The sequence below is a fragment of the Polypterus senegalus genome, chromosome 18 (genome assembly GCF_016835505.1).
Source record: "Polypterus senegalus isolate Bchr_013 chromosome 18, ASM1683550v1, whole genome shotgun sequence".
Taxonomy (NCBI): Eukaryota; Metazoa; Chordata; class Cladistia; order Polypteriformes; family Polypteridae; genus Polypterus; species Polypterus senegalus.
This window is the reverse complement of record NC_053171.1, coordinates 37,217,006-37,230,643: the sequence shown is the minus strand read 5'-3', so window position 1 is coordinate 37,230,643 and position 13,638 is coordinate 37,217,006. Positions and strand designations below refer to the sequence as shown.

Sequence of the window (13,638 nt, the reverse complement as noted above, 5' to 3'; positions counted from 1 at the left end):
GGTCTCATCAGACCACAGGACATGGTTCCAGTAATTCATGTCCTTAGTCTGCTTGTCTTCAGCATACTGTTTTGCTTTCTTCTGCTTCATCTTTAGAAGAGACTTCCTTCTGGGACGACAGCCATGCAGACCAGTTTGATGCAGTGTATGATCTGAGCACGGACAGGCTGACACCCCCACGGCTTCAAACTCTGCAGTAATGCTGGCAGCACTAGTACGTCTGTTTTCAAAAGACAACCTCTGGATATGAAGCTGAGCATGTGCACTCAACTTCTTTGGTCGACCATGGCGATCCCTGTTCTGAGTGGAACCTGTCCTGTTAAACCACTGTATGGTCTTGGCCACCATGCTGCTGCTTAGTTTCAGTGTGTTGGCAATCTTCTTATAGCCTAGGCCATCTTTATGTAGAGCAACAGTTCTTTTTTTCAGATCCTCGAAGAGTTCTTTGCCATGAGGTGCCATGTTGGACTTCCAGTGACGAGTATGAGAGAGCGTGAGATCGATAACACCAAATTTAACACACCTGCTCCCCATTCACACCTGAGACCTTGTAACACTAATGAGTCACATGAAACTGGGGAGGGAAAATGGCTAATTGGACACAGTTTGGACATTTTTCACTTAGGGGTGTCTCACTTTTGTTGCCAGCGGTTTAGACATTAGTGGCTGTGTGTTGAGTCACTGCTTAGTCCCTTTTCTCACCCAGACATCCTCTAACACTAGTCGATCTCTTTTTGCTGTTCCATTATTTCACTGATTAATATTTTCTGTTTGTTTGCGCTAATGTGATCTTTACTGTCATTCTTTTGTGACTTTCGAATTTTACTACTTCCATTATCTCTAACCTGCTCTGCATGTGTATCATGGGACTTGCTTCCAAAGGTTGTAAGTATTACGTGACTTGCCCATCTCGCAGGATGTGAAAGTGTCTCTCTGTCTCTCTTCAAAAGCTCACATCTTGTCGCTGGAAAAAAAAAAATCTTGTCCCTAGTGTTGTTTTGTGTTTTTTTTTTTTTTTTTTTTTTTTTTTTTTTATGATAGAAAAATATTATTAGTTGTTAATGTTTTGTATCGGTTATTTTTTTGTCATCATCGTCATCTGTTATTTGTAGGTAAGCATGGCCTACTGTGTACTGATGCTTCCAGGATATAGCGGATATGAGAGTCAGCACAATTAAATATCCCTGCCACGAACACATGGAGCGTAGGGATATAATTTTATAAGATGCATTGCATTGTCCTGGTTTAATGGTATTTTGATCTAACTTGCTCCTATTAAAATAACAGGAAAAGGCGCAACTGGTGCCTGTTTAATGTGGTGTGCTTCCTGGCAACATGCCTTAAGCAAAGTTTTCTTTGAAACATAAATGTTGATAAATTGATTTTGTTTTGCATTAATCTGCCTTAAAGTTTCCCTTTCTTCACAACATTGTGTTTATACAATTTTTTTTTTTTTTTTTGGGGAATTCAATCTAATATCCATGTTTGACATATAAATATCTTATTTGGTGTTAGGTAATGCCAAGTTACAGATCTAAGCTGTCCACACCAAAAGTTCACACCAAAAGACAACCTTACTCTGATAACCGAAAGAAAACACCAAATCTAAAAGGTATGTTGTTAGTCTTGTATGCAGTGTGTCTCTGTTGTACATTATGTATTTACAGATGTGAATTTATTAACAAATCAGATGTCTTTAAAATGATTTTAGTATTAATATCCATATCAAATCTATTTTCAAGTGTATCAAATACTTAGTGCTTTCAAACCTTTTTAGATTTAGAGATTTATCGCAATGATTTCTGTTGCACTTAGCCCACATGATGACAATATAAATATGTAATGTTTTTGGTGTGTTATTTATTAATAACACCATTGTGTTTTCCATGACTAGTTGATCTTTGAATAGTAGGATCCTTATAAGTGCAATATCTAATATTCAGCATTATCGCTATCATGTAAACAAGTGCTGTAAGTAACAGTATGAATTACAGTAAGTGAAAAAAAGATTTACCAGTGAATCAGGTCTTTGATGTATTTGTGCAGGAAGGCTTACTTAGTGGGATTGTGTTTTTGATTTATTCTCTCTTTATAATTTGTAAAGATATTGTAGTTTTTATGACATGTTTTTGACTCATTCTTTTCAATGGTTGTCATGTTTTAAGGTTGTATGCACCTTTGAATTTCTTGTGTTTATGTATCATTAGCATTTTTGTGCTTTCCCAATAACATTTGTATATATTTGTTCACCTAAGAGGCAAAATGTAAGAATCCATAGTTTGTAAGTATCTAATAGTTAAAATCGCAAAATTCAAAATCTGATTTGATAAAATATGCTATAGTTCCTTGACTAGTAAAGAGAGGAGAGGAAAACTAGAACTAATGCCGGAGAAAATAACCTTTCTACTCGTTTCAAGACCAAAAGAGTGCTCACTTTGCATTCCATAGTATATAACAGTGGTAAATTAATGAAGTATTATCTACATATTAAGAAAATTCCTAGAAGTAGTACTCTTATTCCTATAGCAGTATAAATACTATTGTGTGTGTGCATGTGCGTACTATGAAGGATACCTAGGTGGCAAGATGTTGCTTGGGAAAAAGGCACTATTGTGATGGCACAGGTAGCTGTTAATCCTGTAGAAGAACTATAGGGATATGGAGAGCCACACTGACACCTGTAGAATGCTTTTGTCCAATGTGGAAGCACTGTCCTCTAAAGGGAGTATACCTAGTTTTTAGTGTTGTTTTCTCTGGGCAGTAGACAGTAGCACCAGGACATGTGCGCGAATGTTGTGAGCTAGGTGGAATCTTTCAATATTTTCTTAGGACACTGGTTGGCACCAGAGAGGTCACATTCCATGTCCCTAGAGTTAGTTTTGATAGCCAAGGTTTGGTCTGCCAAGGCAGCTGCCTTCTAAGGTCATTTAAGCTGCACCCTTTATGAAAACTCCTGCAGGTGGTTGGCCTACTGGAGGATGGTTCCATGTTGCTTGTTTGTTTGGGCTGTGCCTTGCTTTGTCCCACAGGTAAAGGCCCAACCACCAGGTGCTCTCTGATGAACTCCCCTACTGGCCTAAATCCAGGGCAGGGCCTCAGTTTCCCTTTTCTGGGTGAGGCTACTGAATATTTGTATACAAAATATTTTTTAAGTTGGTCCTTTTGTGTAACAGGCAAACAATTCCTTTTACAGCTGTGAAGATGTAAAAATAAAGAAATAAATTGTGTATTTTATCTATTTTCTGAGGGAATAAAATATTGTATAACCCAACCTGAATGAGCATGCATATTATACAAAGACAAAATTGGGAAGAAATCTGACCTAATGTCTGTTAACACAAAAAAAATCTTTTTTAACCAGTTGTCTTTTGCTTGTAATTGACTAGGTTATAGAGGGAATCTACTAAATTTCAGAAAACAAAATGGATTAAAGAACAAACCAAATGAAGAAAATGTGGTAGTTTCTCTAACTCCATTGCGATCTGTTAAGCAGTTGAAAGATCAATGTTCAAGGTATCATGTTAAATTTAACGAAAACCAGCTGTCCAACAGTGGTCTTACCTATTCTTTATCAGAAAGCCAAAGTGAAGTGTTGCATTCCGATGATAAATGTGATTGTTCAAGTGAGGATGGAAGGATTTCATTTCAGAGGAAGGTCAAAGTGCCACACAAAACCAGAGGATCATCACAGACCAGGCTGTTTGGGTTATCTTCAAACAACTACAGTAATATAACTACAGGTACTGTAGTACAACAATTTGTTGAAAATGAAGCATGTATGAAAAAGAAAAATATCTTACAGGAAATGAATACTCATATTAGTGACTCTGATTCTGACAAATCAGCTCATTTATTCTCAAATGTGAGGAGTCGTCAGTGTAAAAAGAGTCAATCACCAGAATGTTCACTTGCAACACAGGAGGGACATGACTGTTGTATTACTTCCAAGGTAAGATCATCTTTTCGCAAGTCTAAAGGAAAACCCATGCATTCTGATAAACAATCTTTTCGCAAGAAGGTAAATCGGCAAAAGTCAACATCTAAATTTGAGCAATCTGCAAAAAGGTATAGCTGGCGTTCAGGCTTTGATTCCAGTACAGTTAATACTGTAGATGATGTGTTTGATATATCAACAAATCAAAAGAATACAACAGCGAACTACAGACTTGTTCAAACAAAGAAAAGAAATCCAAACATTGTGGTCAGTCAACAACATTCAGAGGATTTAGGGAATTGTGATTCAAAACAGGACAGCACTGACGACAGCCTTAACAGTTCCAAGTCTCCAACTGGTAGTATCAAGCATTTTAAAAATGGTACAGGTTGTTTCCTGGGAACTGAAGGGACACCTACATCAGTGCCATGTGAAAAAACAATTGGGACTTCAAGAAATAAATTGGTGCCCAGTCAGTCTATGCATGTCAATCAAGTATGCAATAAGGAAGTGGTAAATGAGATGCCTTGGATGAAGGAAGAGCTTCAAAGACTGCATTTGTAAGTTTTTTTTCTTTTTTCTTTCTTCTGTCCTGATTTTAGTCACTGTAGGTGTATGCATTAATGTGCCACCTGGAGCTGTGCCTCTTCCACAGTTGATTCCAGCTATTCAGAAAACCACCTGCAACAGGTCCTGTCACCTTGCATTCTTTCAATTCAGATAAAGGGATTTGAAAACATACTGAATTGCTTGTCAAATACTGTATTCTCAGATATCCAAGTCTAAAGATAGCGGCTAAGGAGAACACAACACTACCAGACCAAAATTGCCCCTTGTTACTGTAACTGCCCTAAACAAATAGGACAAACGTTTAGCATCTAATTGCTTTGTTGATTCATTACAAATAATTTAGAGAGTGTGCATACTGTATTTATAGATGTTGACAGGGAATGCATAATTATACTCCTGTAAATGACATTTATTTTATTAGAAACAAATAATTTGAAAACTTAACAGTTTGCAAGATAGAATACTGGATACTTGTCATTATGCACTTTTAGTCACCAATGCATTTTTATATGTGTCACATTATTATTATTTTTTTATGATAGTGATTTTAAGAAGTATTTATTTTTAGTTGTTGGATAGAAAGTGTAAGTGAATAAATTTAGTATAGTACATGCACATGGTAAGATAAATTAGGTAGTCACAAATGATCATATACTTTTTTTGTAATCTCCCAAAGCTTGTAAAATGCCCTATATATGTTACAAGAAAGAGATCTCCCACTTCTTCCACAAATTAATTTCAGGATTTGGAATATTACTGTGAGCAAATGAGACCTACAGTGGGCTGGAATTATATCCATTTTTTTTCTCCTGTCTTGTGCTGCCAAGACTGAAATAAGTAGGCATGAAAATGAATAAATAACTTGTTTAATTTGCAGTTTGCATCCTGTATTTTGGAATTAATGGTCTTTGCATACTGTGTGATTTCTTACAATATCATACAACACACAATATTAAACAATTACTTTGATTAAGAAGAAGAGGTCAATAGGAATTGATGAACTGCATTTAAATCGTCTTAACATTCTATTGTGTTTTTAATATGTCAGAGTAAACACCATTCTGGTCTGTGTATGTTTTCCTTCCTAAATAAAGCAAAGTACAGAAGTATTTCCTAATATAGTAGAATTTTTTACATCCTGCAGTGAAGAACAAAGCCTTTGTAGTTTGCACAGAACTCTCTTTTTCTAGATCATAGTCACCAGATTTTTTTATATATAGTATTAAATTTGTATGTTTTAGCAAAAGCAAAGAAGGCAGAAGGGCCTTTAGCCCTTATTAGGGGACAAAGATTTTGTTCTTTTTGTAAGAGAAAAATAAGTTCTGCGTTCAACAGTTTTGAATAAGTGTTGTAAATTGTATGTTGATGCATTTTGTTTTTATAAATGAGCTTTATGTACAGATTAATGGTGTTATTGGCATTTGATTAGTTGGAATGGTTTATTTTTCTTAAGTGATCATTTCCCTGTTCATTTTCCTGTTACAGAATTATTAGAAAAACACAGGTAAAAGCTTAGTGTAAATTATGACAACAGCAGAACTACTTTTAAAATATTCTCAAACCCATGATCTTATTTCTTTGTTTAGGGCTGTTGCAAGTATTCCAAAAAAGAAAAAAGATTACTGGGTTGATATTTCAATGGCAGTTGGGACTCGATCAGCAACAGAATGCCAGAAGAAATACATGGAAGTTCATCAGACAAACAGGAAAATCAACTGCAAGAAGAAGGAACAAAGGGCTCCAGGTTAGCAGTGTATTTGTTATATTTTTATGTTTTTGTTCTTGAATAAATGACTTTAAAAGATAAATAACACTTTTTTAGAATGAGGCATTGCTTTGGTAATTAAGACTTGAAAATTGCAGTTACAGGAAAAAGTTTGCCACAAAAAATGCATAGAATTATTTCACTGCATTAACATTATTTTACTTTTAAGGTTACGCACATATAAAGTGGTAATTAAAGTGTGTTAATGAATCAGTCTTATGAATATTGACAGTTTACATAGATTTCTGCTAACAGTAACAGTGATCGTTGTAATCTGTCTTTATTTTCATTTAGCAAAGGTCCCCTTAACAATAAATGCAAAAGTTGGAACCCTGAAAAGAAAGAGACAGATGCGTCAGTTTCTGGAGCAGATATCAAAAGATGAACATGATGACATTTTTAGTGCATCTCCATTAGGGAATAGAAAAGTAAAGGTATGACGGCATAATTTGACAAATTTATAGTTTTCAATATTTGACCATTTGCTTAAGCAATCATTAAATAAACTACCACAACCAATTGGGTTAAGATTTTTTTTTTTTTTTAGTATTTGAAATCTGTCTTCCTTAAAGATCACTTGCTATACTACAGAAATGTTCTTCCTTATTCCTATGTAGTCCAGCACAGTTAATTTGTTTTATGAAGCATATCTCAGCTGAATTTATGAACTGTAATCTTTAAAAGGTATTAAGAGTATTAGGCCTAAGGTAACACTTGATATGTACAGTAGGTTGACATGTGCTTCACAAGCTGAAAGCAAGACAGATTAGCAGTTGTAATAGTAATGCACAAAATTAGTATACAGTACAGTATATCGTAAGTATAACAATTATTACTGAAGGAGAAGTAGAAATTAAGTGTGGCTTGAAATCAGCTAAAAGTGAACCTCTGGGGGTAGAAGATCCTGAGAAAAAGTGCAATTCATACAAACCCTGGACAGATTGGTCAACCAGTCTTATCCTCAGCAATTTACCTTGCCTGGAGCATACTGAGTGTGTAATTTAGCTATGATGTCACCCTTAATTGATCACTGTCTTTAGTGGTTTCATTTCCTATATCTGTGATGTACATGCCATGGTTAGAAACCTCAGCACATGTATATGCAGTAATAATTGGTTCATAACTGCTAGCTGGTACATTTTTGACTTGTTATCTTGACAAACAAAGTGCAATAGGCAGTGTGCACAATGAGAGTTTTGACATTAGGTTTAAATGTAAGGTCATTTTTGTTGTACTTTGAGGAGATGATTTTAAATGCCTTAAAATAATGCCTTCAGGACGGTTTATAAATTATTCCTTTCGTATTTTACACAGTAAAAATTTGTATAGTATGTTAACTTAAGAATTTAAGTACAGACTTGATTTTGAATGAAATCAATGCAAGTCTGAAGTAAAAGATCTGACTTAAAAATAGCATGTCAGTTGGAAGCCGGTTTTGCAAAACTAAACCATGAACCCTTAAAATTAAGAGTAGACTGAATTATATAACTACGTATTTGAAGAAGTTTCATAAACTTCGACTTACCTTGGCTGTTGCATTTCTGCATTAACTGCAAGGCAGAAAGAGAGCAAATTTGACTGCAATCTTACTGAAACTGACTTGTTGGCTTTTAGTATTAGAACTGGAATTTTCATCCCGTAACTTGTTAAAAGTAATGTTCACTTATAGTAACATATAAAGATCTAATAGTGCCAAATTTAAATGGCAGTTACTCAGGTTCCAATATTTAAATGATCTAATATATTACAATAATTAGTTGTAGCTTCTATCGCTTTCAGTTTCTGTCAGTCTTTCATCTTGTATTGTTTTCCTTCCCTTGAGATGAATCCTTTTTTTTTAAAGCCTGATCCTTGTCCCAAGCCCATGCAGCCTGTGTTTGAGATTAGTCCAAACACCTGCTCCCCACCCCACCATTTGTTTTGGGGGTTCTTGAATTCTAATGTGTACATTGATGTGATTAAGCTGACTGGTACAGAAGGAAAAATGTTTCCATAAGCATCAGCCATCCCTAGTTTCTGTAAGTGTATGTTTTAGGGATGATTTACATTTTCAGAAAAGTTTTAAATTTCATATGAATCTAAAGCTTTTATTTTTGAGATATGTAAGTACTGTATGAAATATTTTGTTTAACATTAATAACTGATGTAATTTTCTGTATCATTTGCTCAGTCGATAGCAGAGCATCAAAGAAGGTGAATGAGGTTCATTGTGAAGGAAACATCTGACATGTCTACATTGCAAAAGTATTATTGAAATGAGGACAGTGACTTATTTAAGTGTATCTTGAGCTTTCTGACCATCGTTGTTGTTGCTATAAACTGTAATTAAATTTGAAATTTGATGCATCACTGCAAGTTAGATGTGCATTTATTTATTTCTTAATTCGATTCTTTAATTTCAGTTACCTTCTTTTACTGGCAAAAATGATGACCTTACTTTTAATTTAACTGGAAACAATCCCGTAACCCCATCGTCTGATATTTTTCCAACATCAAAAACACCTCAGAGCCACTATATTAGTCCTGGTATGCTCCGTTCTGTAAATGGGTAAGACCTCTTTAAATAAAATGTGTTTAGTATTATTTGAAAAATATATGCTTTTCATTTGTAACTGGAATGATGTTTTTACTTGGTAATATGATGCCCCTCAACAAACACCCCCTTTAATTTCAAAGTTTAATCTACTTTTCATTTTATTTCTTTGTTTCTCCAGAGATGATAATGATAAGTATGTATTTAACCTTCAAAGACAAATTAAAGGAAGAAAGCTAAAGAACTGGTACAATGTTAAAATCCACCCGGTAGGTATTCATCTGAGTAAGATTAAATAAAGTGGTTATAATGCAGTTGTAAGACTGTTTACATATCCTCTTTCCAAAACCAAACCTTGCAGATATTGGTTTGACGTTGTTTCAAATATAAATCCTGCAGTAGGTGAGCTTGTCACCCCTTCTTTAAAACAGTGCAGCAGTATCCTAGTTTTCTATTAGTAAGCAAATAATACATTTAATTAAATAAGGAATTTGTGTCTGCTTTTTATTTTGAATATATTTTTAAACATACAGGTTTATTGTGTATGTGTGTTTAAACAATATTAGTAAATGCCAGGTTATGAGTTAAACATATGAAGTTTTTTTTTTTTCAAATGTGTATATTGCATATAGGGCCAATTTTAGCTTTCTTGGTTTCTTACAGGATACAAGTTTTCACTTACAAGTTGAGTATCTTTAATCTGAAATACCTTGGGCTAGAAGTCATTTAGGTTCCAGGTGTTTTTGGGTTTTGGAATACTTGCATTTGCATAATGAGATATCTTGGATACACACAGGATGAAATAGAGAAATGCAGCCAAACCAGCTGAATAGAGATTAATGTAGAGATTTTAATATGTCAGGCAATGTAAAGATTTCATCTGTGGCACAAGTTCAGCCAGCCAAGCTGACAGACCCTGCACCCTTCCCACCAACGTAGAGACACCATGTGTTACTATCAGATTTTACTTGTTGCAAATCCAGGCCATTTTCATTAAGAAAAATTAAACAATTTTCTGAAAAATTGTTTCCTCTGTAATCTGTCCCTCCAGTGGAATTAGACTCGGCAAGTCCTCGCGAAGCAGTCTTCATCGAAATAATCTCACTTACAGACATAGTGTCACTGCCATTGGTGAATTCGACAGCTAGTGACATATCGGCCTTTTTCAATCTTTCTAAAAGGATTTCAAAAACATTGCTTACTAGTACTTCAGTTCTTCTCATTGTTGCTGTATTGGACATAGGTATTTTCTGAATGGATGAAGTTAGGCTATTCCTTACTTTGCAGTCTGTTACTTCCTCCTCTGTAGTAGCTAACATGTATTCTTTGGCAGTTGCTGAGTCAGTGAATGGTTTTATCTTTTACCGAGAATCCATGCTACAAAGAGGGAGGCTGCAGTAGCCTTTTCCAGCTCAGAACATGATCGAACCAGGATAGCTCATCTGCTTTCATAGCTTATTTCTTGGCTTTCCACTTTACATCTACGAACATCTGAGCCTACCGAAAAATTTTGTCATAGTTTGAGTGCTCTGTATTAAAATGCCTTCTCAAATTATATTTTTTCATGATAGCTACAGACTCGTTACAGAGAAGACATATGGGTTTTGTTAAAACAGGTACAAATATAGATATTTCTCACTCTATTATTAAGCTGTCTATTTCATTGTCAGCTTTTCAATTTTGTTAAGTTTGAGAAAGACATGTTTGTAAATGTTTGCTAGCTGGAAGAGAGGAGTATTTGAATCTCGGTACCTAGTGAAGCTTCGGAGCACGCACTTCAGGGGTGATGTGACAGCAAGGGGAGGAGCATGAGAACAAGCAGTTTTCTCTTTGAGGAATTTGAAATCAGTGCATTAGTGCTGAGAAACAAGTTTAACTGTGGTAACAAATGGCTTTCAATGAGCCAGATCTTTTTTTATTTTTTTTTTTATATATAAACAAGCTGGTTGTGGGCTGCGGGCCGCCAGTTGAAGAGCCCTGATATAAACTGTATTTTTGTTCCCTATTTTAAGAGGGACAGTGCTGTGTTTTTTCATTAAAGAACCTTTTTGGTTTTTCTTTAGTTTATACTGGCTACCTGTTGTCACTTCTCAAGGATCTGGTGTGCAGTTTTCCTAACATAATTGGTGCAATTAACTGAACGTTCATTACAATAAGGGCATCTACCTAGAATGAAGCTGCTTTTGTTAACTGTGAGCAGTGAAATTCCGTTAATACACAAGTCACCTGCAGTATTAATGGTACTGTGCAGAACTTTTGAAAGCAGGAGTTATGTCAGTTCACTGGGGACAATACTTGTCCACTGTGTTTTGTTGCTTAGCGTTGCTCAGTGCTTCATGGGGTACTCTAAATGACTCAATCCGATTTTAATCTGCACACACATTATTCGATTCTATTTTTTGGCAAAAGCATATTTTCATACTCAAATCCAAATATTTTTATAAACGAGACCCCAGGTGTGGAATGTTCCACTTGTGGGGTCATACAGGCACTCAGTTTTGGATTTTGAATTAGGGATATTTAACCTGTATTATCCTTTTTTTGGTTTTAGATTAAACCATATATATTATAAAGCGCTGTTATGTGGAGCTGACTCATGTGAGACAATGTGGTTGAGCCAGTTTTTTATAACAGCCTTACTACTCTTTAAGTAACTATTGTAGCTATATTCTGTCCCTTTCTGAAGAATAACATTTGTGTGACGTTTGTTTAAGAATTAAGTGATCAGTTTACTATATGTCTTCTGGATAAATTACTGTGCAATAATTTTGTTCCTTCAAGTAGATTCCAAGTAAAAACTGAGGAGGTTTAAGTTTTATGTTGAAAACTAATAGATTAGTTTCTCAAAAAAACACAAAGTATAGCTTCACTGTTTTAACTAATTCAATTTCTATGTTTATAAAAGAGAAAATTGAATGGAGTTGTTAATATCTCATCATATTTTTATTTAGACTTTTAAAGTGTTAGCTACACCATCTCGAGGAGTATCCAAAAGATTGAATGATGGTAAGTTTGGTTACGCTGTTTTATTATCCGAGATGGGGCAATGCTTAATAGCTACGGAGCTTGAAATGAGAAGGGTGGGGGTGCTCAGCCCTTAAAAGGATAATTTTAATTAAATATTACTGCTGTTCAAAGGAATTAACTCAGTAGTAGCAATAGTTATTTTTTAATTTCAAAATGAATGAAAATTAAAGAAGAACAAAATATCTATTTAAATTAATTTGATTTCATACTAAAGGACTTCAACTAGACTGCCTTGCTTATACCTGGGAAATTTGTCAAGGAGGAATGAAAGTGACACTGAGTGAATATTCAATAAAAAATGGAATAAGTGCAAAATCTGCAGGGTTACCTTTGTTCCAATATAGATAATCATGTATAATATAATAATTTGTGTAATAGCTACTGATTCGGATGCTTGTAATAGCAACCATAATAAGTAATAAACAAAAAAAAAAAAAACTTGAGGTCCCTGGTGTTAGACATGGCTTTGCTTATTGTTACATTTTATTTTGTAGTCAAATCATTTAACGTCCCTGTTTTTAGGTAAAACTGAGTCTGTTGTTGGACAACTCTTCAAGAAAGATGGCGAAGAACTGTCGAATCATAGCAGTGATGAGGATCACTACTTTTCCCTGGATGAATAATTTTAGAAATGAAGATTAACTTTTTTTCTGTTTTGAGCCAAAGTGATGGCTTAATCGGACACCCAAGATACACTTTGTTTTAAATGTTTAAAAAATTAGAAGCAGAAAGGCCTGATTGTTTTATTCATATGGCTGTTCAGTTCAAGCAAAAGAGAAATTTCAGTTCTTTGATTTAGCAGAATTATGTGCATGGTAAACCAAATTTACAGTTTCTGCAAGATTATTAAATTGTTTATGGTAAAGTCATTGTTACAAAAAATTTATACATTTTCAGCAATAATCCTTCTTTAGAACCACATCAGCTGATTGTTCTTAGGGTTTTCATGCTTTTCATCATAACATCAGTTCAAATAACTCGGCATGTAAGCTTTATTAGAACCATTCGAGCTCAGAAATCAGATTGCTTGTTTCATTGTAGGTGTCTAGTTTTAAAAATGTTTTTAAATGTGTAGCTGGCACATTTTACTGTTCTATAAGTGAAGTTGTATATTTCAACATTTGCATTTACATATTTTTTTATGGGTTTTAGTTTTCAGTGTATTGTACTTTTCATATCTATGATGAAGTAAATTTTGTATTTATAAAAAAAAAGTGGCAGATGTTATTTTCTAAATATGTTAAAATCCAATTTGACTTTGATAAATTCTGTAAATCAGTTTCTTGTATAGTGTATTTGCTGAAGGATAAACATATATACAAATCTTATGACCATTTTGTAGTGTACTTTGTGTGTATAATATGATGATGAACTTTCAACAAAAGGACAATTTTTTGTTTCGGTACAAAACATACTTAAGCAAAGGTATTTTTCAAATCTTAATCTATGTTGCTACAGAGAAGATATTTAAATCATAGTCGTGATATCTTTTAAAAAAAAAAAAAAAAAAGCTCTTAAATCAAAAGGGTTAGGGTTAATTAGTAGAAAAAAAGTTTTATTTTTCCATTTTACATTATTGCAGTCCGGAGCACAAAAAGAAAATTTATGGATTGAAGATCTCTTCCAGTAAGAGGTGACTTGAATAGGGAGAAACTTTGAGAAGTACGTGAGCATATAACAAGTGATGTCGACTGTAAAGATTAAAGATGAAATCGAAAAGGGCTCATTGCACACTAGCAGCACTTCTTCACTAACATGCAATAGAGTTTTTCATCTTTTGAAAAACGTGTTCTTCACTAGAGATGTAGA

At 34.3% G+C, this 13,638-nt stretch overlaps 1 protein-coding gene across 2 annotated transcripts in view; it reads left to right on the top strand.

The window, feature by feature from the left end:
• Positions 1-13,068, top strand: part of mis18bp1 (MIS18 binding protein 1) — a 55,875-nt gene extending 42,807 nt beyond the window's left edge. For both annotated transcript variants that reach the window (XM_039741552.1, XM_039741553.1), the window contains exons 12-19: positions 1,516-1,612; positions 3,387-4,494; positions 6,091-6,248; positions 6,564-6,703; positions 8,672-8,817; positions 8,984-9,071; positions 11,754-11,808; positions 12,352-13,068. In XM_039741552.1, coding sequence (XP_039597486.1) covers positions 1,516-1,612; positions 3,387-4,494; positions 6,091-6,248; positions 6,564-6,703; positions 8,672-8,817; positions 8,984-9,071; positions 11,754-11,808; positions 12,352-12,452 — 1,893 coding nt within the window. In that variant the 3' untranslated portion in view covers positions 12,453-13,068. The remainder of the gene's footprint in view (positions 1-1,515; positions 1,613-3,386; positions 4,495-6,090; positions 6,249-6,563; positions 6,704-8,671; positions 8,818-8,983; positions 9,072-11,753; positions 11,809-12,351) is intronic.
• The last annotated feature ends 570 nt before the right edge of the window (positions 13,069-13,638 follow it).